At 38.0% G+C, this 27,951-nt stretch overlaps 1 protein-coding gene across 6 annotated transcripts in view; it reads left to right on the plus strand.

Annotated features, from left to right (window-relative positions):
* smoc1.S (SPARC related modular calcium binding 1 S homeolog) overlaps positions 1–27,951 on the plus strand; it is a 134,242-nt gene that overhangs the window by 78,977 nt on the left and 27,314 nt on the right. For 2 of the 6 annotated variants that reach the window (XM_041574722.1, XM_041574720.1), the window contains exons 5-7: positions 3,770–3,817; positions 16,894–16,983; positions 23,507–23,590. In XM_041574722.1, the coding sequence (XP_041430656.1) occupies positions 3,770–3,817; positions 16,894–16,983; positions 23,507–23,590 (222 nt within the window). The remainder of the gene's footprint in view (positions 1–3,769; positions 3,818–16,893; positions 16,984–23,506; positions 23,591–27,951) is intronic. The other 4 variants (XM_041574721.1, XM_041574723.1, XM_041574724.1 and 1 more) reach the window with 4 other exon arrangements.

Genomic DNA, 27,951 nt, shown 5'->3' on the forward strand with positions numbered 1-27,951 from the left:
TGACAGTATCCCTTTAACAACCCTCAGTTGTCTCTACGCATTCAAATTTAAGACAATGGAATTGAAGAATTGCTCTGCTGCTTCTGGCTTTGTATAAACAACTCTGTGTGGTATTTTAAGCAGGTTAATTGTTTTCTCGAAGCCGTCATCTTGCCAAATGGCTTGGTTGCTGGGCACATCCAGATGAATAAAGATATCACAAGCAGTTTTTGCTGCCATTACTACATTTACTGGAAGCCCAGGACACCGGGGCCTTGACCCTGAATTATTCTGTTTAGTATCACAGTTACTGATACACCTCCCTGCTAGTTGGAGAAATAACACAATAACATTGTGCTCTTCATAAAATAAACGTTTCTTTCCCACTTTGTTCACGAATTAGAGAATGTAAAGAATTAGTTCCCTAAAATCATTAATCTTGATGCCAGTAAATCACTACCCAAAAAGGCAAGCTTTGAGGAAGAGCATCTCCTTCCATCTACAACAAGGCAAACAGCAGGATCTTGGCCACATGAGAACGCATTCGACATTCTTTAGTGAAGTGTCCAGAGTTCTTCTTATCTTCTTTCATTCGGTTACTTTCTAAACAATTGCATTGAGTCACAGATATACGTCTGTTATGCTCCTGAAATAGTCCTGGAGGCAGTTAAAGATGAAAACAGTTCCCATAAAGTCAATTCAAAACTCAATCAGTAATGCCTAGTTCAGTTAGTCACTACCATCGAAAGATTAACAAGAACAAGATTTACTTTAAGGCACAGTAACTCAAAAAAAAAAATATATATATATATATAAATATATAGTCACATCAAACATTGGCACTCACCACAGTTCAAACAGATTCCCAGGGGCTTCTCCCCAACCATTCAAATAGAAGTCTTCTGTAAGTAATATAAAACCAGGCGGCGCTCCGGATAAAACGAATAAAGAGTATTTATTCCAACAGTAGATGGATCCACATCGCCTTACGCGTTTCGGGAAAAGAACTCCCTTAATCAAAGGCAGCCTATAATTAAGGGAGTTCTTTCCCGAAACGCATAAGGCGTCATAGATCCATCTACTGTTGGAATAAATACTCTTTATTCGTTTTATCCAGAGCACCGCCTGTTTTTATATTGCCAATGCACAGCTGGGGTGCTGGTGGCTGGGGAGTGGAGTAGAACTGAGTGGAGGAGGAAAAGCCGCGAGGGGTAAGTCTGGAGGGGCTATTGCTTCTGACTCTTCTGTGTGTCCTGACGATGGTTCAGACAGAACCAAAACGCGTTGATGTGGGGGAATATGTGAAGAATGAATAAATCCACTTATGACTGTTTCCATGGGTGCCTCTAGTGTTTCAAACTATATATATATATTTTTTTTTGTTTTGTTTTGTTTTGTTTTTTCCAAAAGAACCAGCACTCCTAGGGGCAGATTTACATACGGTCGAATATCGATATTCGACTGCCGAATTGAAATCCTTTGACTTCGCATATCGAAGTCGAAGGATTTAGGGCTATTCCTATGATCGAACGATCAAAGGAATAATCATTCGATCGAACGATTAAATCCTTCGAATCGAACAATTAGAAGGATTTTAATCCATCGATCAAAGGATTTTCCTTCGATCAGAAAATTGTTAAAAAGCCTATGAGGACCTTCCCACATTGGCCTCGGTAGGTTTTAGGTAGCGAACTAGGGGTTCGAAGTATTTTTTAAAGCGACAGTACTTCGACTATCATTCGATTCGAAGTCGAAGTCGTAGTCAAAGGTCAAAGTAGCCATATTCGACCATTCAAAATAATTTTTCTTCTAATCCTTCACTCGAGCTAAGTAAATGGGCCCCCAAGTATTTCCAATTGAATAGTTTATTGTTACATCACTCCTGTATCCAACGTTTCGGCCCTCGTTGGGGCCATTATCAAGATTGATAAAGGCCCCAAGGAGGGCCGAAACATTGGATACATGAGTGATGTAACAATAAACTATTCAATTGGAAATACTTGGAGTGCTGGTCCATTTTGAAAAATACATGTGATATTTGACCAAGCACCCATGAGTGGATTGAGGAGTGCGGGTACCTTCAGAAATATTATATATATATTATACATTCCGTTATCCGGAAAGTTCAAAATTACGGTAAGGCCATTTTAATTAAGTAATTCAAAAATTTAATCAAACTCCTTTTTCTTTGTAATAATGAAACCGTACCTTGTACTTGATACCAACTAAGATACAATTAATCCTTATCGGAGGCAAAACAATTCGATTGGGTTTAATAAATGTTTAAATGATATTTAGCAGAGATCCAAATTACGGAAAGATCTGGAAAGATCTGGAAAACCCCAGGTCCTGAGCATTCTGGATAGCAAGTCCCATACCTGTATATATAGTATATATATATTTATAGATATATATATATATTTATAGATATATATATATATATATATATATATATATATATATATATATATATATATATATAATACAAAAACCCATTCATGTAATTGTATATAAATATATAAAAATGAATGTTTGAAGGAATTTGTTGGACTGGAGATATTATTGGATAATGAAGAATAAAGAGGTTACATTTGCTCTTGCTTTTTCTTCATATCATACATTTATTTTACTTTGCACTTGGTTGTTGTTTCCTGAATTCATGTGTTTTCTTGTTTCTTCTGTCAAATATGGAGAGTAGGAGCAAACAATTCCTGATTTGGAAATAACTTGTTTTTTCTCCTATGCCAATGCTGGAGGTGGAAATAATCCTTTGCGTAATAGGAGGTTGTCATGTACAAATGTATTAACACAAGATCGTGTCAATGTTACCAGCCCAAACATATCTGCTAGAATGACTAATCATCTGCTTATTACACCTATTCTCATGGCAAGACACCCTGGAAGTTTGCTTTGCTGGGAGTTGTTTAGGGTTGGAATTTGCCAACTCTTCGTCTTGGTACCTTTTCAGCTTCTTTACAAGGCAATCAATGGTAGCTTATGTTTGGGCTCCTAGTAAATGATATATTCTGTAAATAACAGAAAATACACTAGGGGCAGATTTACTATGGGTCGAATTTCAAAGTTAAAAAAAACTTCGAAATCCGACCCTCGAATTGAAATCCCTCGACTTTGAATATCGAAGTCGAGGGATTATTACCGTATTCGATCGATCAAACAGATCGAATAGAAATCGTTCGACCCAAGGATTAAATAGTTTCAAATCAAACGATTCGAACGATTTTTATCAATCGATCGAAGGATTTTTATTCGACCAAAAAAAAAACTTAGAAAAGTGCTCTGGAAGGTCCCCATAGGATAACATTGTGCTTTAATTTGGCGAAATATGAAGTCAAAGTTTCTTTTAAAGAGACAGTACTTAGATTATCGCATGGTCGAATAGTCAAACGATTTTTACTTCGAATCGTTCGAATCGAAGTCGTATGGTCGAATATAGCCTATTCGATGGTCGAAGTACCCAAAAATTGACTTCAAACTTTTTGAAATTCGAACCATCACTCGAGTTTAGTAAATCTGCCCCTAGGTCAACAGTTAACATTTACTACCTGGGGAAATTATTATAACACTGAAACCAAGTCTGTGATTGGTTCCTGGGGGTTAGGCTTTTCACCATTTACTGTACCTAATCACCATTGGTAACAAATACCTTTACTGTAAGGAAGATCTGTAATTCAGCATTTTGTAAATCACTTGCAGTGGCCAATGTGATGTTAAATGAATCTGTCTAACACTGGGAATATTTTACGTACCTTTTTTTTCTTTTTCTTTGAAGGTTCTGTAACTGAGAAGCCCTCAAATCAGGGCAATTCCGGCAGGAGAGGTGAGTGCAGTTCTGTGATTTAATATAAAATAATCAAGTATTAGTGATGTTTTCATGATTAAAAACCTGGAGTCTCATAGGGTGCTGAAGTAAATTGTGTTGGGCAAATAGTAAAGAACAGAAGTCAGAGTCCGATTTCGAATACAAAAAACTTTGAAATTCGAATAAAAAAAGACCAACTGAAATGTATTTAAAAAATCAAAGTTTTTTTCCCATATGAATAGTCCATTTTCGTTCAAATCCGAATCGTACGAATCAAAGTAATATCGTATTCTCTTTAAAAATTCAATTTTGACAATTCACCCAGTGCACATCAAAAAATCATTGGGACTTCTCCCATTGACTTATATGTAACCTCAACAGGTCTGAGATGCTGGATTTTCTGATTGTGACTTTTCCATCCTCGGGGTTTTAATAAATTCCGAAAAATTTGTGATTTTTTTTTTCACAAAAATTTCAGATTTTAGACTAAAAAAAAACAAAAAAAATTTCAGGTTTTTGGCATTCGGCGTTTAGTAAATAACCCCCCCAGGTGTAATGGAAAAGGAGGTTATTGAGTCAAGAAGGGGAGGAGTTGTATGAAGATGTCAACTAACAAAAGCAACTGTGATATGTTTGTATGTGCAGTTGAACATTTTCAGAATTAAATACTATATATTTTCTAATTGGTACACATACTTCTAGAGCATTTCCTATGCTTTTTACAACTGCATGCATACTTAAAGAGATACTGTCATGGGAAAAAAAAACATTCTCAAAACACATCAGTTAATAGTGCTGCTCCAGCAGAATTCTGCACTGAAATCCATTTCTCAAAAGAGCAAACAGATTTTTTTTATCTTCAATTTTGAAATCCGACATGGGGCTAGACATATTGTCAATTTCCCAGCTGCCCCAAGTCATGTGACTTGTGCTCTGATAAACTTCAATCACTCTTTACTGCTGTACAGCAAGTTGGACTGATATCACCCCCTCCCTTTTCTCCTCCAGCAGCCAAACAAAAGAACAATGGGAAGGTAACCAGATAGCAGCTCCCTAACACAAGATAACAGCTGCCTGGTAGATCTAAGAACAACACTCAATAGTAAAATCCAGGTCCCACTGAGACACATTCAGTTACATTGAGAAGGAAAAACAGCAGCATTTCTCTCCTAAAGTGCAGGCACAACTCACATGACTGGGAGCAGCTGGGAAATTGACAATATGTCTAGCCCCATGTCAGATTTCAAAATTGAATATAAAAAAAATCTGTTTGCTCTTTTGAGAAACGGATTTCAGTGCAGAATTCTGCTGGAGTAGCACTATTAACTGATGCGTTTTGAAAAAAACATTTTCTGATGACAGGATCCCTTTAAGCGATGATGAATGTGGGTGAGTAGATTATCCTAAATTGTGACCATTCTCTAGTAAAGAGATACTAACTATTATGGGGGAGTGCCTTGGACGATTCAGAAAGGCTCTTATCTAGGCTCAATATTGGTTTACATTTTTCTCTTCTGCTAAACTGAATTTTTAATTTGCTAAACTGATTTTTTTCATTTGTACTTTTTTGTCTACAGCTCATTAATTGTATAACTATGTTAAAGGGGCATGATCATCAATAATAAATGTTTTTATTTGTGCTTCGAAACGTGTCGATTGTTGAGTAACAGGTTTTAGTCACATAAAAAATTTATTTTTATGCCATTTTTTCCCTGTGTGAAAGTAAAATATTAATTTTGTTTAATCATTGCCACCCATGTCTCTTTCCTTACAAATCCCAGCAGTACAACGTCAAGATATGTTGTTAACACACAACAAAAACAACAGTCAAGTGGAGATGAGTGTTTTTCTACTTTTTGCTGTAGAATGTGGGAAAAATAAAATAATTTGTATGTACAGGTATAGGATCCGTTATCCGGAAACCCATTATCCAGAAAGCTTTGAATTACAGAAAGGCCGTATCCCATAGACTCCATTTTATCCAAACAAACCACATTTTTTAAAAATGATTTCCTTTTTCTGTGTAATAATAAAACAGTAGCTTGTACTTGATCCCAACTAAGATATAATTAATCCTTATTGGAGGCAAAACCAGCCTATTGGGTTTATTTAATGTTTACTTGATTTTCTAGTAGACTTAGGGGCACATTTACTTAGCTCGATTGAAGGAATAGAATAAAAAAAACTTCGAATTTCGAATGTTTTTTTTGGCTACTTCGACCATCGAATTGGCTACTTCGACCTTCGACTACGACTTTGACTACGACTTCGAATCGAACGATTCGAACTAAAAATCGTTCGACTATTTGACCATTCGATAGTCGAAGTACTGTCGCTTTAAAAAAAACTTCGACCCCCTACTTCACCACCTAAAACCTATCGAACCTCAATAAGGTCCCGATAGGCTTTGTAAGCTTTTTTTAGTCGAGGAAAAATCGTTAGATTGATGGATTAAAATCCTTCGAAACGTTCGATCCGAAGGATTTAACCGTTCGATCTAATGATTTTTCCTTCGATCGTTCGATCGAATGAATTACGGTAAATACTTTGACTGCGATATTCCAAGTCGAAGGATTTAACTTCGACAGTCGAATATCGAGGGTTACTTAACACTCGATATTCGACCCTAAGTAAATCTGCCCCTTAAGGTATGAAGATCCAAATTATGGAAAGATCTGTTATATGGAAAACCCCAGGTCCCAAGCATTCTGGATAACAGGTCTCACACCTGAATATAATTACTTTACTATCAGGTTACATTATTTCAGTTTTCTATGAATAATAATATTTGCTGGGGTTTATAATGCTTGATAATAGTGCACTGGCCCACAAGTGCCAAGACTGAATTAGATACTATGCCAGTGCCCAAGCAGACAGGATTTTAATTCAGGTATAAGGAGTTTAAGCGAGAGTTGGGTGGTAGAATTTGTGGATTTAATTATAGTCGTATGGGGTACCAAAATGGCATCGTATATTGGTATAATGAAAAAGTGGTGCCACTGAGAAGGTTGGATAGTCAGGAACATATGGAGATGTAGGGCGGTGAGGTAGAGCTAAGGGCTTTGCATCTTTTCTTAAGAGAATGATTTTCTAATAATATGATATGAGAGTATAATAGTATAAACAACTAATGAGCACAGAAGGTTTCTGGCTGCAGAGTTTCAGGTAGGCTGAAGGTCTGAGCTGGAAGTGTGGAAGGGGGATTACTTGTGTCTTGCATTAGTCTAGGTAGGAAAGGATAAGGGCATGACTGAATGTTTAAGTAATAAGTCTAATCACATTTATAAAACGCTTGAAAAGGACCAAGCCCAGCAATGATCGATGTACAGATTTGTGGGAAAATGAACTGCATAACCAAGCACCCTTGCGCTTAGTGTATTTAGTCTTCTCTGTACCAATGTGCTTCTCTCTGATACTATGGAATGTCATGTGACTTTGGAAGAAACAGACGGCACACTGAAGCTCAGCACCTCTGAATACCCCATTGGTACAAGCTTATTCCATCTATCAGAACCTCTGATCACATATATTAGTGACACATGGAAGGTGGAGTACCGATGGGTTTTTACTATTTCTCTGTGTAGCGCTATAATAAACGGACTTTATAGAAATCTGTTTTAGATACTTTCCGGGTGGGTAATACCACCCATAAGACTCTTTTCTCAGGGGTAAGCCCTTGCAGCGGGGTGGAGGCAGGGTGTAGTGCAACTGTAATCGTGTGCAATGCACGAGAGATTGGGCGCCAGTAGTTTTATTTTGCTTAAACATAAACTGAGTTTATTAAGCAAAACCAGAGTTCACAATGGAGTATGGAACACAGAGTAACACATAGATCAACCAATATATAGTGGATAATGTACTCCCTACTGTAATTTATAAAGATATTATGTTACCGAGGAGTTATGTGACCATATAAAAGCACGAGGCCGCAGGCCGAGTGCTTTTATACAGGTCACATAACTCCGAGGTGACTATTAATATCTTTATAAATTTTCAGTGGGGGGTACATTATTCATTATAATCTACAATTTCTGGGTTCAGTTTGTACTTTCTGACGAGTTCTTTGCTTTTTAAATTATGCCATACTTTAGTATATTTAGCTGGGTACCTTTATTTCTTCTTGCTATGGTCATGTCACAGCTGGGATGTAGTTCTTTCCTTTTTTTCTTCACAGGACTCCTCTCCATTTTTGCACCCCCCCTCTGCATTACCAAAGTCTCCTCCCCTTCGTATACACTACCTGGAGTCTCTCTCACCCTCCCTTACATTAACTAAGTCTCGCTCCGCCTCCCATCCACTCTGAAGGCTAGCTCCCGCACAGTGTGACATTTTCTTTCACTGCATCACAGACGGGTGAAGGCAAGGGAAGGAGGCGGAGCGAGTCTTCAGAGAGTGGACGGGAGGTGGAGCAAGACTTTGGAAGGGTGAGGGAGGGGGAGCGAGACTTCAGATAGTTGATGCGAGGGGGAGTGAAAATGGAGAAGAGAACGCTAGTGAGGCAGCTGCAGATTTTTTACTGGAGTGAGATCTGCTATGAAGGAAAGAGAAGCCGAAGGGAGGGGGTGGAGCGCGTTGTGGGAGGTAAGCAAATGCAGAGCCGAAAGCTATAGTGGTGGGAAGGTCGGGTAGAGGCGATGGCAGCAGCTGCGAGTGCTGTCCCTTTAAGTTTATAAACGGCGCGTTCTGGCGTCAGAACGCGCCGTTTATAAGGATATAATTTACAGTCTGGTCCCATTGGGAAATGACCAGACTGTAGATTATAACAAGATATACTCACCGAACATAGAATGACTCTGCAAATTAGAGAATACACATAGAGAGTTATGCAGCTTGTGAGAAGGTATTTCCCCAATCTTCAGGATTACCTTAGGTGGAACTCAAAAGACTACGTATTCCCCTGAGTCTAACACTTAGGCCCTACTATGGGGTCAGTAATACCCGGGATCTTAATCCCGCTAATCTCCTCGTCGGAGTGTTGAGCTGCTCAACTACATACCCAATCTATCACTCCTAGAGTGATCTATTAAAGGGTATAACTATCACTTCACTATACTCAGGCTGAGTTCCACCACCCCTAACCTCTGCAGCATAACAGAGGAAAGGTTCAGCAGCAATGGACACTGACCTCATGGTTTGTAAGCCTTTTATATTATGCCACAGTGCCATCTAGCATCCACTGGGAGAACTGCAGGGATTACATAAGCACAAAGCCCCCATAAGGACCCACTTAGGCGTCCATATCACTAAGGATGTGCCTGTCAATAAAGGGTAAGGGTGTATAAATTTTCACATCCCTACATCTGTAAACAAAACATTGACCTCATACGATTCAGTCAACTAAACGTGAACCCTAGTTTTCACGGTGTTTAACTACCATTGATGCTTGGGGTCAGTACATAGATATTTTTCATTTGAGACATGACTGCAGAGATTTAATGACAAGTAAAGCAAACACTGTTGGTAGAGGAGCCCAGAACATCTTAAAAAATGGCACTGGTGCGGCAGATTGTGAGGTCTACGAGAAGAATGGCTGTAATGTTTGGTACAGAGCTCAGGGGGTTAGAATAGCAGCCCAGAAACTGGTGACACTTTTTACTTATGTAGAATATTTCCACAATTGCTGGCGTCCAAGGTGGATATAGAAATAATAACTCTTTCTTTATGATCTGCCTAATCCCACAGAGTTTATTTTTAGAATACTTTCTTAGCTTGTCTACTTATTTTGGAGGGCCTGCCAGGTATCACTGCCAAATGTGAGACCTCATCATTTACTTCATAGTCGAAATAGTGTGAGAACTCTGGAGGTGTCCCTGATATGGGGAAAGAATGACATCTTGTGATTAATTACACTAAATCCATCCAGTGGACACACTTAATAACAACAGTGTCATACAGAGACCCTAACCTGCTGGTAGAAAGCCACATTATGTATTATGGGGAAAAAAAACAAATTAAATGGGATCTCGGTACATTACTCTGAATTGGTGATTTATCACTTTTATATTCGCTGGATATAAATACGAGGCAACGAGCCCGAGAAAACTCATTCCAAGCACCTTCTCCATATCTTGTTACCTTGAATTTTCTTTCATTTGGCACTAATTGTACAAGGTGCTTATGGAAACTAAAGTAAGAATAATTAACCTGTAACAGAGCAAGATGGAAAGGGGTTTCTATAGAATATATGAAACAATATTGAATCAATGTTTTCTTTCTATGCACTGCTTTATACACACTTGACGGCCCCTCTGGAACAGTTACTGTAATGTGAGTATATTGGTTGCCATTGGAGCCAGTTGAGCATGCCAAGGCTGAAATGTACTCAGATTGTAGTAAAGTTACTTAACAGAAATATATACCGTGTGTGCAAGGATTTGTGGGTGCGAAACCAATTTCAGCATCTAAATTTCTTACTGCACTTTCCTGAATACATTTCTATCTGATGTTTTATGGCAGCCTGACTCCAGCAGTTTTATTTCTATATCAGAGACTGCTTAAAGGAGAAGGAAGGGTTAAAACTATGGGGGGTTATTTACTAAACTCCGAATGCAAAAATCACAAAAAAAGTGTGATTTTTTTTTTATAAAGTCGGACTTTTAAAAAAATCACACATTTTTCAGAATTTATTAAACCCCGAAGATGAAAAAGTCAGCATCTAAAAATCCAGCATCTCAGACCTGTCGAGGTTGCAAATAAGTCAATGGGAGAAGTCCCAATGATTTTTTGATGTGCGCTGGATTTCAGAGTTTTCGGGCAAGATTTTGGGTGAAAAATCAGAAAAAAATCGTGAAAATCTGACGAAAAATCAGAAAAAATTGTGAAAATCTGATTTTTCAAAATTTTTTGGGATTTCTTCCCGCCAACAAAATTTTCAGGAAAGTGTATTAATAAATAAGCCCAAAAAAAAAAAAACATGCGGATTTGGTAGGAGATTTTTTCAGAAAATATTGAGATAAATTCGACTTTGATAAATAACCCCCTAAGTAAGCCTTATCAGAAAGGTCCACCTAAATATACCAGTAAACCCTCAAAGTAATGCTGCTCTGAGTCCCCTGTCAAAAGAAACACCACATATCTTTCCTTCTATTGTGTACTCATGGGCTTCTGTATCAGACTTCCTGTTTTCAGCTTAAACCTCATTGCCCTGGGCGTGAGCATGCTCAGTTTGCTCCTCTCCCCCACCACTCCCTTCTCTACTGTAATCTGAGCCCAGAGCTATGAGTGAGCAGGGAGAGACTCAGGCAGGAAGTGATGTCACACCAAGCTAATACTACAGCTGCTATCCTAAACAAACAGAGAGAGCTTCTAGAGCTTTTTACTGAGGTATGGTAAAACACTCTACAGAATAAATATAGCATTCTAGATTGCACTATTGCAGCTAATCTATTGGCAATAAAATGCCTCCGTAGCTTTCCTTTTCTTTTAACCAGTTGGCTGCTAGACGTGCACTGTCACCTCTAACCACCAGCAATGCACAGACCTTGATGGGTTTCATATGTAAAGTCACTGTCTTTGACTTGGCATTTTGCCAATGAACTTCTCTGTCCCTCCTCAAAGGTCCCGTGCAAGAATAAGCACAGCCAATGAACATTGATCTTCTGGCAGCAGCTTTCTCTGCCATGCAGTGAATTTGTCAATCAGGACTCAAAAAGGCAAACATTAGAGGCTTTCAGAAGGGCCGTCGTCTCCATAGACTGTCTTTTAATCACAGAACAGAGAGAAGAATTAGCACATTCAGAGTATTGCCCTTCTAGTACCATGTGAGTCTTGGTCTTGTTCTTACATAGATGCACCTGCAAAATGGACTTCAAAAAAGAAGAGATCTTGTATTTCTCACAAATCCTCTGCTCTATCACTTCTCATGGATGATGGCTCGCTAAAGTCACATCTGGGCAATCTGCGAGCTTTGAAGTAGACGTTTGCAGTACAATAGACCATTGAGAGAGCCACTGTTACTGTATTTCTTTTATTCTTGGAAATAATCTCAACCCGTTAAAGCATCTACAGTTAAGGGAATTAAACATCTAAAAAACATATTTTTGCAATTACCTAAAATGGTACTATTAGGGTTATTTACAGTAAGTTGTAGCAATATACCTTTAGGCAAAGTAGTGATGAGGATCTGAATATAGATTTCAAGTCGTTAAAAATGTCTGCATGAGAACCCCCCACATTTTATTTTGTTTTTTTGTTTGTTAAAGGGATACTGTCATGGGGGAAAAAAATTGTTTTCAAAATGAATCAGTTAATAGCGCTGCTCCAGCAGAATTCTGCACTGAAATCCATTTCTCAAAAGAGCAAACAGATTTTTTTATATTCAATTTTGAAATCTGACATGGGGCTAGACATATTGTCAATTTCCCAGCTGCCCCCAGTCATGTGACTTGTGCTCTGATAAACTTCAATCACTCTTTACTGCTGTACTGCAAGTTAGAGTGATATCACCCCCCTCCCTTTTTCCCCCCAGCAGACAAACAACAGAACAATGGGAAGGTAACCAGATAGCAGCTCCCTAACACAAGATAACAGCTGCCTGGTAGATCTAAGAACAACACTCAATAGTAAAATCCAGGTCCCACTGAGACACATTCAGTTACATTGAGAAGGAAAAACAGCAGCCTGCCAGAAAGCATTTCTCTCCTAAAGTGCAGGCACAAGTCACATGACTTGGGGCAGCTGGGAAATTGACAAAATGTCTAGCCCCATGTCAGATTTCAAAATTGAATATAAAAAAATCTGTTTGCTCTTTTGAGAAATGGATTTCAGTGCAGAATTCTGCTGGAGTAGCACTATTAACTGATGCGTTTTGAAAAACACATGTTTTCCGATGACAGGATCCCTTTAAGCACAAATTTGCACTGGAATTTTTTGGGGCAGGGTAATTGTTCTGAATAAGAGGGTAGTTTATTCATATCTCCAAGTGGTGTTGCAGTCAGAATATCTGAAATAATTCAGGTGACTAATACTATATGCTGACACATTTAATGATAGCAAACATGGCATTTTTATTTAAATATCCCAAAGTTCCAGAACACTACCCATGCTCCGTGCCACAAGGATGCCTTCTGATGAACACATACAGAGAGGTACAGCTGCCCAATGAATACAGCTTTGCCTAATAGGGATGAGCAAGATATTTTGCAGCGTTTCGCCCCAAAAAAAATTCTGTGCACTTTAAAAAATTGTTGCATGGTTTGAAAATTGCCATGGGATAAATGTCCCATTAACTTCAATGGATTTGGGGAATTTTGGGCCGTTTTACGAGTTTTCGGAGAAGTCAAATGGGTCACATTCTGCCTGCATTTGACAGTAATGCATTCATGAGGGGCTGGCAAGAAGGATCATAGACACCACCTATTCCCAATCTCTACTGTTCCCTAAATAATTAAGCAAGTTAGGAAGTAGCAGCAGAGTAGGATGCAATGGGGTATTTAAAGGACAAGGAAAGGCAAAAAAATTAAATCCAATTTTTACTTTCTTTAATGAAAAAGAAACCTATCTCCAATATACTTTATTTAAAAAATGTGTACTGTTTTTATAAGAAATCTGACTGTATGCAGTGAAATTCTCCCTTCATTTACTGCTGTAGATCAGAATTGTCAGACGGTCCCTAACTGCTGAGCAGGGAAACAATCATACTTACATAGCAGGGGGAGCCCCCGCCTTACTTCCCAGCCATGCAGAACTCAAGCAGCTTTATTTATGACGATCCCTAAGCAGCCCAGACCACACTGAGCATGTGCAGGGTCAGGGTCAGGCAAAGATGTATAACAAAGTTACAAGATGGTGACCCCCTGTGGCCAACTTTGAAAGCATAAATCATTTGTTTGATTAGGCTTGTGGTGCAGTAAGTTCATGTTTATGTTTAGTATACAAAATACAGCATTTCTAGCTTTATTCTATTTTAGACTTTCCTTGTCCTTTAACCCCTGCCCTGTAACCATATCAATGGTTAGGATAGGGTTAGATTAGGGTTAGGGTTTTGGGTTAGGGTCTATCAATGGTGTTCTCTGCACCTCGCAATAGATTTTTTTATCCAGTGTAGATTAAAGCAATACCTGAGGACCTGAGTTCTTGCTCCACTTCTTCTGCTTCAGCTCTTAGCAAATGACCCCTAATATTCCCGCTTCATATTAGCCCAAGGGATCACAAACTGGCAATTCTAAACTACAATCCTCATCATCCTCAGAACAGCTGGAAGACTTCGGGTTTGAAATCCCTGAGCTGATGTGCCTGTAGGTTTATTAAATCATATTTTATGTAGGAATAACACTAATGAAAAAGTCTGACATATTGTGGGTGATGGTTTTGAGCTTCTCCGAGTGCTTTGCGAATATATATATATAAGTATAGATTCCATGGCTTTATATGGGTATGGTTATGCTTAGGAAAACAATCAGAACTGCCAGCATCTTGGGAATATGATTGTACAAGTCAAATAATGTAAAGCGTATTCTGTTCAAGAGAACAAAGATACAAAGAATGGCTTTGTCGTGCCAGAAATGCTGATCCCCACTATTCATATTTAATATGAAACAATAAGCAAAGTCTCTCTGGGGTTTGAATAGCAGGGCAATGGCGGTGAAGCTAATATCCAAAATGAGCACCACCATATGTATTAATGAAAACCGTCTCGAAGAAAGTCATAACATTTTTGTACATTTTGTGTAGGTTCTCGGCTCCAGAACGTATCATGTTTTGCCTGGATACAGATGTAGTACATTTATGAGAAATTTATTATAATGTATTAAATCCTGAGATTAAGGTGCAAACAGCCATATGGGCCATGTGTGAATTGTGTATTGGAATTGTGTGTTGGGAGGGATAATTCGCTTAGTTTAATTTAGTTAGCTTTTTTTTTCTCTCGTTATATGAGCCTCTTTCTTTCCTGCAAAGGGTAAAAGTTTTTTCATTGAACTCAACAAGATTTTCTATCTGTAACCAGGGGTATAACATATAGCACTGGGAGAATTTTTAGATGAAAAGAAAATCTAAGATGTTTCAAGATTTATTATGCTCCTAAACTGCTAGTAGATCTGAAACTGAAAATACTCCAGCTAAATCATGTAGAAGTCAAAGCCATTGAAATCATGTAGAAGTGTCAGGCGGTCCCTTTAACAATTGGAACATGTCAGAACCTTCAGGATTCTTGATAGTTTCAGGCTGTGCGCACTTTTTCATTCAATAATTCCATAAATTTTAGCTTTTGGGGCGACTAATCAAATTGACACTTTATTTTGTCACATTTTTTTTTTTGCGCTGATTTTTTTGGAGAAAAATTATTGGTAAATAATAAGGGAGTCCGGTTTGGGAGTTTGGTCTGATTTGTGACAAAAAGTTGAGTTTTAGTTTATGAGCAATATATGAAAAGGTGGATCCTGCAGGATTCATCTACTATCTTTATGGAAATTTTTGAGCAAATCGATTAAGTTATCCAAAAGGACCAGTAACATAACAATAATTTTTTAGTATAGAATGATAAAAAAAACACAAAAACAAATTAATTTGCTAAGTCTTTATTAAGAAATAACTTACCGATACTCCGCTTGCGCTCCTTTCAGAAAAGGCGATCCATAGTGTGGCGTTCGATTTCCATAGTGTGGAGTCCTTTATAATAGAAACCAGTATTGTATAGACCAGTGATCCCCAACCAGTAGCTCATGAGTAACATGTTGCTCTTCGACCCATTGGATGTTGCTCCCAGTGGCCTCAAAGCAGGCAGCTTATTTTTGAATTCCAGGCTTGGAGGCAAATTTTAGTTGCATAAAAACCAAGTGTACCAATGGCCAATCACGGCCAATATTTGGCTTTCCCACGAACTTTTTGCATGTTTGCGTTGCTCTCGAACTTATTTCTACATTTGAATGTGGCTCATGGGTTTAAAAAAAAATGTTGGGGACCCCTGGTATAGACGGTAGTAACATATTGCAATATATTTGTCTAATAAATATTTGCTGTGAAACAATATACTTGTAATAGTCAATTATCACCCAGGGATGAAATAAACGCATTTATATAAAAACACTTTCCTGTTTACTACGTCCGGGGACATCATGAAACTGAAGGAAAATATTTTCATTTTTCTTGTTTTTATGTCTCACGGCCCAAAATGTTATTTTAAGCCCATACGGGTTTTCAGTTTATAAGTCATTTGTTTTAAAGGGATACTGTCATGGGAACATTTTTTTTTCTCAAAACGAATCCGTTAATAGTGCTGCTCCAGCAGAATTCTGCACTGAAATCCATTTCTCAAAAGAGCAAACAGAATTTTTTATATTCAATTTTGAAATCTGACATGGGGCTAGACATTTTGTCAATTTCCCAGCTGCCCCTGGTCATGTGACTTGTGCCTGCACTTTAAGAGAGAAATGCTTTCTGGCAGGCTGCTGTTTTTCCTTCTCAATGTAACTGAATGTGTCTCAGTGGGACATGGGATTTTACTATTGAGTGTTGTTCTTAGATCTACCAGGCAGCTGTTATCTTGTGTTAGGGAGCTGCTATCTGGTTACCTTCCCATTGTTCTGTTGTTTGGCTGCTGGGGGGGAAAAGGGAGGGGGGCGATATCACTCCAACTTGCAGTACAGCAGTAAAGAGTGATTGAAGTTTATCAGAGCACAGGTCACATGACTTGGGGCAGCTGGGAAATTTACAATATGTCTAGCCCCATGTCAGATTTCAAAATTGAATATAAAAAAATCTGTTTGCTCTTTTGAGAAATGGATTTCAGTGCAGAATTCTACTGGAGCAGCACTATTAACTGATTCATTTGGAAAAAAATTTTTTTCCCATGACAGTATCCCTTTAAGGTTTCACAGTTAAGTCTGAAAAGCTAATAAACCTCTATGTGAACCAGGGATGGTCAGTCAAGACATCCAATGCTTGAGTTCTTTCATTGCTTTAATCAATAAAAAAACCGTGGAAAATTCTAGAAATTCTTTAAATGGTGAGTACTTTTATAGCCCCCCCCCATCCTCACCGTAATCTGTTGTTTGTGTCTACTTGTGTCTGTGTGTTAATGTGGCCTGGCCAGTGGCCACGTGCAAAAACATTCAACAGTTCTGTAGAGTAGATAGCATTTACCTCAATAATGGTAGTTTCTTTTCGATTCTTTCTTACCCTCAATTCAGATGATGGATCAAAGCTCACACCCACCATGGAAAGTCGGCATGTTTTCGATGGGGATGGTAAGTATTTAGTATTTTTGTAGCATGTCCTTCGCTTAGTCTTCTAGAGAGACTTGCCATGTGAATTCTAGCTGCCTCCCTCCCAATCCAATAGGAACTACTACAGGTTTCATTGCTTCAAATAACTGCTCTCTATATTGACCAATAATGACAGGAGCATTTGTAAGACCTAACCAGAAACCCTAAGGGGGTTATTTACTAAATTCCAAATGCAAAAAATCTCAGAAAATCCATGATTTTTTTTTTTATAAAATCGGACTTTTAAAAAATCACAACGTTTTCAAAATTTATTAAAGGATAAGTAAACCTTTAAAATAAGTGAATGTAAAATTGATGTTTGTGCTATTCTAAGAAGTTTTGCAATGTACATTCATTATTTATTTTGGTTTTATTCCTAGATATTAAGGGATAAATGTACTTTAAATATAAGAGAATTTTGTTACAACAGCGCCACCTGCTGGTCATTTTCCTGACCAGTCTGACCACCAAAGTAGTCAAGGAAGTTGTCAGGAGAAAGATAGAGGCTGCTCTGATGTTCTTCTGCTTAGGAAAGATGTGAGAAATGTTTTCTAATTATTTTCCTAAGCAGAAGAACATCAGAGCAGCCTCTTTCTTTCTCCTGACAACTTCCTTGACTACTTGCTGGTCAGACTGGTGGGAAACTGACCAGCAGGTGGCGCTGTCCAAACAAAATTCTTTAATATTAACAGCACATGTATCCCTTAATATCTTGGAATTAAAAGACAATAAATAATGAATGTAAATTACAAAAGTGCTTAGAATAGCACCCTCATCAATTTTACATCCACTTATTTTTAAGGTTTACTTATCCTTTAAACCCAGAGGATGGAAAAGTCTGAATCAGAAAATCCGGTATCTCAGACCTGTCAAGGTTGCATATAAGTCAATGAGAGAAGTCCCAATGATTTTTTTTGATGTGCGCTGGGTTTCATGTGCGCTGGGTTTCGTGCAATTCCCCACAGGTTTCAGAGTTTTCGGGTGAAAATTCTGAAGAAATATTGAAATTCATGAAAATCTAATGAAAAAATCAGAATTCAAAACACATCAGTTAATAGTGCTACTCCAGCAGAATTCTGCACTGAAATCCATTTCTCAAAAGAGCAAACAGATTTTTTCATATTCAATTTTGAAATCTGACATGGGGCTAGACATTTTGTCAGTTTCCCAGCTGCCCCTGGTCATGTGAGTTGTGCCTGCACTTAAGAAGAGAAATGCTTTCTGGCAGGCTGCTGTTTTTCCTTCTCAGTGTAACTGAATGTGTCTCAGTGGGACCTGGATTTTACTATTGAGTGCTGTTCTTAGATCTACCAGGCAGCTGTTATCTTGTGTTAGGGAGCTGCTATCTGGTTACCTTCCCATTGTTCTGTTGTTTGGCTGCTGGGCGGGAAAAGGGAGGGGGTGATATCACTCCAACTTGCAGTACAGCAGTAAAGAGTGATTGAAGTTTATCAGAGCACAAGTCACATGACTTGGGGCAGCTGGGAAATTGACAATATGTCTAGCCCCATGTCAGATTTCAAAATTGAATATAAAAAAACTGTTTGCTCTTTTGAGAAATGGATTTCAGTGCAGAATTCTGCTGGAGCAGCTCTATTAACTGATTCATTTTGGAAATATTTTTTTCCCCATGACAGTATCCCTTTAAGAAGACATAGAACACAAAATAAAGACTTGCCATTCACTTGCTTTGCCTAAAATATTAGTTTTATTGACACAAAAGGAATAGACAAACCCCAGGCACCCACTGCTTCTAACATGTTCATTATCAAACTCTGTTTCATGGATTTATTAAAGCTTAATTCAACCTGATCCCAACATATACCCTATGACATAGTGACCATTATACGTGTAGTTGTGTTACCCATATAAAGGCGCTCAGTTGCCAGTCCTTGGTTACCTCCACTAACAACTTTGTTTTTCACTATACTTGAGTTATACTTGAGTTGAGCAGAATTCAATTGGGGCGGCGGGAGTTTGAGTGGGGATTGGACTGTACTGGGAATTACACATCTGTATGGAGCTCATATGGTAATGGATTGGCTATTGTTGGGTCATGTGACCATGCTGTAGAATATGTATGATGTGTTCCTATGGTAGAGGATTTTCTCTTGTTTGGACATTTAGCACCTTAGCAAATACACCTCTGTATGAAAAAAGTTCTTACTTAAAAACTTGTTTTTTTAATTCTCAGATCTGCTTTTCATTATAACAAATAGTTCGTTAGGTGCTATGATTTTGTTTCTCTCACTTTGGGGCTGATTTAGTAACATTTCATTCGATTTCCCACGCAAATTTGAGTAAAATGTTTTATCACCCGCGCGAATATTCATCAGAAGACGAGGTTAGGACTTTTATATCTGCTCTTGCGTTTTCTTTTCATTTGTTTGTTTTCTTTCCTGCAATTTTTTTAAAGGATCGCAATGTTTTTTAACCTAAGACAGCCAACCTTTTTTTGGCCCAGTGACCGGGGGGAGGGGGTCGGGAGCTGTGTGGGTCGGGAAGGGGAGAGCGGGGTCGGGAGGGGTTCGCGTCCAATTCTGGAGCTGTCCGCGCCCCTGCAGTTGGGGACCCCTGACCTAAAAGGAAGCATAAATAATTTAACCTTGTAGGAAGTTTTTTAGTATTTGAAAAAATATTGCTTTGAAGAGTCGATAAACGTTTTTTCATGGCAGGATACATTTTCTACTGCAGGTATGGGACCTGTTATCCAGAATGCTCAGGGCCTGGGGGTTTCCTGATAACGGATCTTTCCATAATTTGGATTTTCATACCATAAAGTCTACTAGAAAATCATATAAACATTAAATAAACCCAATAGGCTGGTTTTGCCTCCAATAAGGATTAATTATATCTTAGTTGGGATCAAGTACAAGCGACTGTTTTATTATTACACAGAAAAAGGAAATCATTTTTAAAAATTTGGATTATTTGATTAAAATGGCGTCTATGGGAGACGGCCTTTCCGTAATTCTGAACTTTCTGGATAATGGGTTTCTGGATAACGGATCCCAAACCTGTACTAATGATTTTATCAAGGCCTTTTCAGTATTGTACAATAGTTGTGTAAAATGATGGGTCTTTATAATAAAGATCCATGATTCTTGTGCTTTCAGATTCCTGCTCATAAAGAATTAGGGAAGCACTGAATCCAGGATTCAAATCGGGATTCGGCCAGAATTCAGCCTTTTTCAGCAGGATTCGGATTCGGCCGAATCCTTCTTCCCGGCCGAACCAAATCTGAATCGTGAGGAAGGAAATTGCGTGACTTTTTGCCACAAAACAAGGACATCTAAGATGTTTTTCCCTTCTCACCCCTAATTTACATATGCAAATTAGGATTCGGATTCGGTTCGGTATTCGGCCGAATCTTTTACAAAGGATTCGGGGGTTCGGCCTAATCCAAAATAGTGGATTCGGTGCATCCCTATAAAGAACTACATTTTTTTCACAGAACGACAAAGCAACTGCACTTCCTTGTGCAAAGACTAAGGGACAGATTTACATAGGGTCGAATATCGAGGGTTAATTAACTCTCGATATTCGACTGCCGAATGTAAATCCTTCGACTTCGAATATCGAAGTCGAAGGATTTACCGCAAATAGTTTGGTCGAACGAAAAATCATTCGATCGAACGATTAAATCCTTTGAATCATTCGATTCGAAGGATTTTAATCCATCGATCAAACGATTTTTCTTCGACCTAAAAATTGATAGAAGGACCTTCCCCATAGGCTAACATGGCACCTTGGTAGGTTTTAGGTGGCGAACTAGGGGGTCGAAGTTTTTTTTTAAAGAGACAGTACTTCAACTATTGAATGGTCGAATAGTCGAACGATTTTTAGTTCGAATCGTTCGATTCGAAGTCGTAGTCGAAGGTCGAAGTAGCCAATTCGATGGTCGAAGTAGCCAAAAAAAATCATTCGAAATTCGACGTTTTTTTTTATTCTATTCCTTCACTCGAGCTAAGTAAATGGGCCCCCAAAATTTACAACATTCTCATAATTTCAGTTACTCACCTGTCTTTCCTATAAACCATCAAAAGTATATTTTTTCCTCTGCTCTTTTGTTTTCAAAGTACTAAAAATGACGCACTGTTACTCATTGTTTTAATTACAAGTAAAAACGTTGGATTTTTGATGATGTGTCCCTATTATAAAAATGTATTGATACAGTATTTCAATCACAGTAATTCTGTCGGGGTTTTGTTATTGTGTAGCTTTGTGTCTGCCAGTTATGAACCCCCTTGCTCACCAGAAAAAGAAAGAAATATGGTTAGTGATGGCGAATTTGGGGCTTCGCCGAAAAATTCACGAAACGGCGGAAACATTTTTTGGACGCCGGCGTCCATTTTTGACGAAATTGTGCCAAAAAAAACGCCCATCGCCCATCACTTAATATGGTGGCATGTTGGGAGGGTTTCACTACCTGCAGGTGAATATAAATATATATATAATACACAAAAGCCATGAATATCTTGTAAATTATATCCTTATAAACAGTGAGTTCTGAGGTCATTTCTGTCACATGACTCACTAAAACTTGTGTATTATAATAAATAAAGTACCCCCAGTTGCAAAATATAAGGATATTAGAAGTTACCTCGGAGTTCCATGACCTGTATAAAAACACTCGGCCTTCGGCCTCGTACTTTTATATGGTCATGAAACTCCTCGGTAACTTATAATATCCTTATATTTTACTAGAGGGGGTACTTTATTCACTATATATTTATATTATAATGATAAATAAACTAGAAAACATTACAGAAACGTCAGTGTATTCTCCTTAAACATTACGGGGGTTATTTACTTAAGTCCGAAAGCCAAAAACCTGAAAAAAATCTTGATTTTTTTTTTAGTATAAAATCGGAATTTTTAGTGGGGGAAAAAAAATCCAAAATTTTTTAGAATTTATAAAACCCCGAGGATGAATCTGAAAATCCGGCATCTCAGACCTGTCGAGGTTGCATATAAGTCAATGGGAGAAGTCCCAAAGATTTTTTGATGTGCGTTGGGTTTCGTTCAATAATCCGAAGTTTTCAGGGTTTTCGGGCAAAAATCCAGGTGTTTTCAGGTGAAAATTCCGAAAAATTCACTGTTTTTTCGAAATTTTTCCTGCAAACAAAATTTTTGGGAAAGTATATTAATAAATAAGGCAAAAAAACCCGTGCGGATTTGGTTTTTTTCAGAAAATATTGAGATAAATTCGGACTTTGATAAATAATCCCCTACATGTTTGAATAAATTGGTCTTTCTATATGATAATGCATTGGGTTTATTCGTCATATATATCACCTGCAGCGATTCTTACCAAACACCAGTAATAGCATAAAGTTGTATGTTTATATATAAATATATCCACCACTGTGACTCAGCATTTGCAGGACTTGCATAAACATTTTTCAAATCATTTTATTATGCAAAAGAAATGTTTTTTTTGCACAATTATAAGGATTGTGCAAAAGATTAAGATCTTGATAAAGGTCTGAACATGTGACTGAAACATTGCTTTTGCACAATAATATAATGGACATCACCTCATTATTGCGCTATGCAATATGTTGGTGGTCTAAAAATACATAATAATAATAATAACATTACATATTTGGAAACATTTTTTATGGGAAATCACTTTACATTTGATTTTATTATGGGAACAAATCAGATTCGTTGTTTTAGATTTGAATCTGGGAAACATTAACTTAAAGTCTGGTGCACTGGATGAGTCTGACAAAAATTTGATTAAAGTCTGTAGTGTGAATGAGGCCTAAATATGTAGAGGAACCTTTTAGAACAATTTTATTTTTGATAATATTTTTTCCCATTCCAGGTGAATTCCCGCCGTCCAATAAATTCGCGAAACCGCTGCAAAAATTTGCCGGCGTCAAAAAAAATGGACGTCGGCATCCATTTTTTTGGACGCCGGCGCCGTTTCGTGAATTTTCCGCTGTTGAAATTCTAAACACCCCAAATTCACCCATCACTATTTGTAACCTTCCAAAAGTATTGGGGTTATTAAATATTGGGCCAGATTCAATTTCATGAGAAAGACTAATAATTTAGTTCTACAGTAGGTTTTCCATAGACTCCAATTGAAGTTCCATGTGGCATCTGTTAAAATCAAAAATTTCTCTTCAAATGAAATCGGGCCCATTATCCATTAACCAGGGGATCATTGTAGTCACTGGGCCATTTTATGCCCAACTTGCCCCAAAGCCCTAAGTTCTGCAGAAATTATAAATGAAACCATTAGTGAATTAATTGTATAAATATAAAACAAAACTGAATATTTGAATATTTTAAAGATGAAAACAGGGTTTATGTAAACGGTAACTGGACCAACCGACTGTATTTGGTTTTTTCAGGAGACCCACATACAAGTATTTAACTGGTTAATATTATTATTCATTTTGGCTAAATGTGAAGACAATGGTGTTTTGGGACATGGGAAAAGGTGGGGAAAATCATTGACTTACAGGACTTTTGTTTGTTTTTGTTACAGGGAGAAGAGGCCCTCACCCAATACTTAGGGGTGAAATTCAGAATTCGGATCTTCCATCACAAAACGTAGGGGGTGGGCTCATAGGTAGGGATTCTTTGATTAACTATTGGAATCCTGACTTGATCTGTCAGGGAATGGGGTGGGGGTGGTGAAGGGGGTCGTTTCAAGTTACACTATTTACTGTGCCTCCTGGTATAAAGTTTAAAGTAGGGGGCAAATTTGGTACAATGTTGGTAACGTTAAGCTATAAGAGTATATCGTACATATGGCAGGTGAAATCTATAAATTGTGTTCTGAAGTTAAGGCTAGCGCCTACACCCCAAAAACTGCAGAAGCAATGCTTTGAACAGGACTTTTTAAATATAGTAATAGACACAACTGCTAGTTAGTTAGCACTAGTTAGCACACTCTAAGGTGGTTATTTATCAAAGTCCGAATTTATCTCAATATTTTCTGCTACAAACTCCGATCAAATCCGCTCGGGTTTTTAAGCTTATTTATTATTACATTTTCCCGGAATTTTGCTTTGCGGGAAAAAATCTGATTTTCTCGATTTTTTCATAATTTTCACCAGAAAACATTGGGGTATTGAACGAAACCCAGCGCACATCAAAAAATCATTGGGACTTCTCCCATTGCAACCTCGACAGGTCTGAGATGCCGGATTTTCAGATTCAGACTTTTCCATCCTGGGGCTTTAATAAATTCTGAAAAATTCATGATTTTTTTTAAAAGTCCAATTTTATAAAAAAAAAAAAAATCACAAATTTTTCGTGTTTTTTGCATTCAGAGTTTAGTAAATAATCCCCTTAAAAAATCATGAATTTTTCGGAATTTTTTTTTCCATGAGAAATTCAGATTTTATAGTTTAAAAAAACTCGAATTTCAACTTTAATAAATGACCCCCTAAGAGTAAAATGTGTCTGCTGATTCCACCAATAACAATTTAAAGGAAAACTAAACTCTTTTTATTAAAATCCCCAACCCTAGTTGTTACCCTGGGTAAAAGCCCCTAACTCACTTACTTACTTAGAGATTTGGCCGAATACTGAACCAAATCAGAATCCTTATTTGCATATGCAAATTAGGGGCAGAAAGGGGAAAATATTTTTTACTTCCTTGTTTTGTGACAAAAAGTCATGAGATTTCCCTCCCGCCCCTAATTTGCATATGCAAATTCGGATTTGGATTCAGTTTGGCTGGGCAGAAGAATTCGGACGAATTCTGCTGAAAAAGGCCGAATCCCGAACCGAATCCTGGATTTAATGCATCCCTAGTTTCTACACAGATATTTGCATTATTCCTGTTATAGTCAGATAGATGTGGGAGAACCTTTCTGCTTTTTCTGTAATGTATGCAGGACTGAGAAGTAGGGTTCAGTGTCCCCTGAATCTCCCCATTCTGCACATCTGATTAACACCTGTTTCTAGATAAATTGTTATAACCAACTTGATGGTTTCCAAAAGTGACAATGACCTTAAAGGGCATGTAAAGGCAAAAAAATAAAATCCCATTTTTACTTTCTTTAATGAAAAAGAAACCTATCTCCAATATACTTTAATTAAAAATGTGTACCGTTTTTATAATACACCTGACTGTATGCAGTGAAATTCTCCCTTCATTTACTACTGTAGATCGGAATTGTCAGACGGTCCCTAACTGCTCTGCAGGGAACAATCATACTTATGTACAGCAGGGGGAGCCCCCGCCTTACTTCCCAGCCATGCAGAACTCAAGCAGCTTTGTTTATGACGATCCCTAAGCAGCCCAGACCACACTGAGCATGTGCACAGTCTTGGTCTTGCAAAGATGTATAACAAAGTTACAAGATGCTGACCCCCTGTGGCCAACTTTGAAAGCATAAATTATTTGTTCATGTTTATGTTTAGTAAACAAAATACAGCATTTTTAGCATTATTCTATTTTAGACTTTACATGCCCTTTAAGGTTTGCAGCCAATGAGCAGGTTAAGTCATTGACTCAGGAAATCGCCTCTTCTACTAGAGAAGGGTCATTTTCTTATATAAACAGCCATATTGCAGGCAGCTTTATTTAACAATATGGCAGATTGGGAAAAAAATAGAAAGTGGGCTTCATTTCTCAGAAATCCACATATTAAATTACTATAGGATGCTCAATCAACACTAAATATTCGTTGAGTTGAGGATTTCATATTTAATGCTTAAGGCCAACTTGAAATATCCATTAATCAAAAAGTAATTGAAACGTGTAGCCAGTGCTGCTTTCCAAACACATGTGGTCAGCAGTCATTTGAAATTTTCATCTTGGCTTGTCAAATATTTCTTTAAGCAAAGTTTTTAATGTATATCCTTCTCTGTCTCTCTTTAGAGGCAATGGAATAACGTTAATATTATGTCTAGAAACAACTCCCTCTGCCTAATTACTATTTAGAAACAGACAAATGAGAAAATATAATGGCAGATGTGGAGTTCACCCATCTCCTGGAATAAGGGAGACTTGTCTTTTAGTCATTATACAAGGATCCCTTAGCTGGAAACCCATGGAAAGACCGCCTCCTATAGACTCCATTTTATCCAAATAATATTTAAAAAAATGTAAAAATGATGTCCTTTTTCTCTGTAATAATAGAACAGTAGCATGTACTTGATCCCAACTAAGATATAATTAATCCTTATTGGAAGCAAAACCAGCCTATTGGGTTTATTTCATGTTTACATGATTTTTTAGTAAAGGAGAACCAAACCCCAAACTAATGAAAACCTCTACCCCCTACCCTTCATAGTCTGAAGCGGTGAAGATGCGCTGACTCTGCATCAAGGGGTAATTAAAGACTTAAGGGCATTTACAGGTATTAACACCTGTGCGGGGGGGGGGGGATAGGGAGGGGGGATAAAGGAGGGTAGGGGTTTTCATAAGTTTGGGGGTTTAGTTCTCCTTTAAGGTATAAAGATCCAAATTATGGAAAGATTCGTTATCCGGAAAGCCCCAGGTTCCGAGCATTCTGGATAACAGGTCCCATACCTGTAGTAATTGATTATAAAGAAAAAGCCAGACAGTATTCTGTACTAGCATGATTTGAGTACCAGGATTCGGTTCAAGATTCTGCCTTTTTCAGCAGGATTCGGATTAACCGAATCCGAATTTGCATATGCAAATTAGTGGCGGGGATGGAAATCACGTGACTTTTGTTCACAAAACAAGGAAGTAGAAATATTTTCCCCTGCCCACCCCTAATTTGCATATGCAAATTAGGATTCGGTTCGGTATTTGGCTGAATCTTTTGCAAAGGTTTGCGGGGGTTCGGCCAAATCCAAAATAGTGGATTTGGTGCATCCCTATATTTGAGTAAGGGCTCTTACTGACGAGTGGTTGCAGCTGCGCTCCCCTGCATTCTGTTTTTCTGTGTTCAGCCGCAGGGGAGCGCAGGAATAGACGCATTTATCTTTTTTCAATGGGGCTGTACTCACACAGGCGCGTGTAGGCGCCGAACGCAGGTTGAGACGCAACATGCTGCATTTTTCCAGCGTTCGGTGCCTACACGCGCCTGTGTGAGTACAGCCCCATTGAAAAAAGATAAATGCGTCTATTCCTGCGCTCCCCTGCGTCTGAACGCAGAGAAACGGAACGCAGGGGAGCGCAGCTACAACTGCTCGTCAGTAAGAGCCCTAACATGCTGACCAACAAATTCACTTAGCCCTGATAGATTCCACATAATATTGTCTGCCATGGGTTATATCACATTCTCTTCTCTATAAATGTCCAGAGATGTCTAAGTAACTAATGAATCACTCACTATAAATTAGTTACACCTTCTTCCCATTAGTAAAACCAACAAATGGTGTCACGGACTTAACCCAGTGAATTGCACAGTTAATAATTCTAATGATTCCATTTATGGAATATCTATGTGTGTCTCACACTTTCATCACATTTTCATGAGACTTGGTGCTAGAACACGTATGTTTATATATATATAGTGCTAGAATATTTATAAATAGCCTGTATGGTCTCCATTACCCATTTGGCTTTATATTGGACTTCCAACTTAATCCCTAAATTTGAGATATTTTGGCAGATATCTGATATCCTGCAAGATTGAATTTTTTCAAGCAATAACTTTTGAACTTCAGCATCATTCTAGTGCAGAGTTCCAACATAAAGAAGCCACGTAAACCTTTCGCATGTCGCACCCGCACGCACTTAATGACCACTCTAGTTGTGAGTCTCAGTTCCCCAAAGCAACTATTAGAAATAATTTTATTCACTGCTGCTCAGACAGCAAGAACGTAGAAGCTCCTGTTTATTTGATCGCAACTAAGAAATCACTGGTGGTCACAATTTGTAGGGATGCACAGAATCCACTATTTGGGATTCGGCCGTATCCCCAAATCCTTGGTAAAAGATTTGTCAAACTACCGAACCAAATTTGCATATACAAATTAGGGGCAGGAAAGGAAAAGATG

The sequence above is a fragment of the Xenopus laevis genome, chromosome 8S (genome assembly GCF_017654675.1).
Source record: "Xenopus laevis strain J_2021 chromosome 8S, Xenopus_laevis_v10.1, whole genome shotgun sequence".
NCBI lineage: Eukaryota > Metazoa > Chordata > Amphibia > Anura > Pipidae > Xenopus > Xenopus laevis.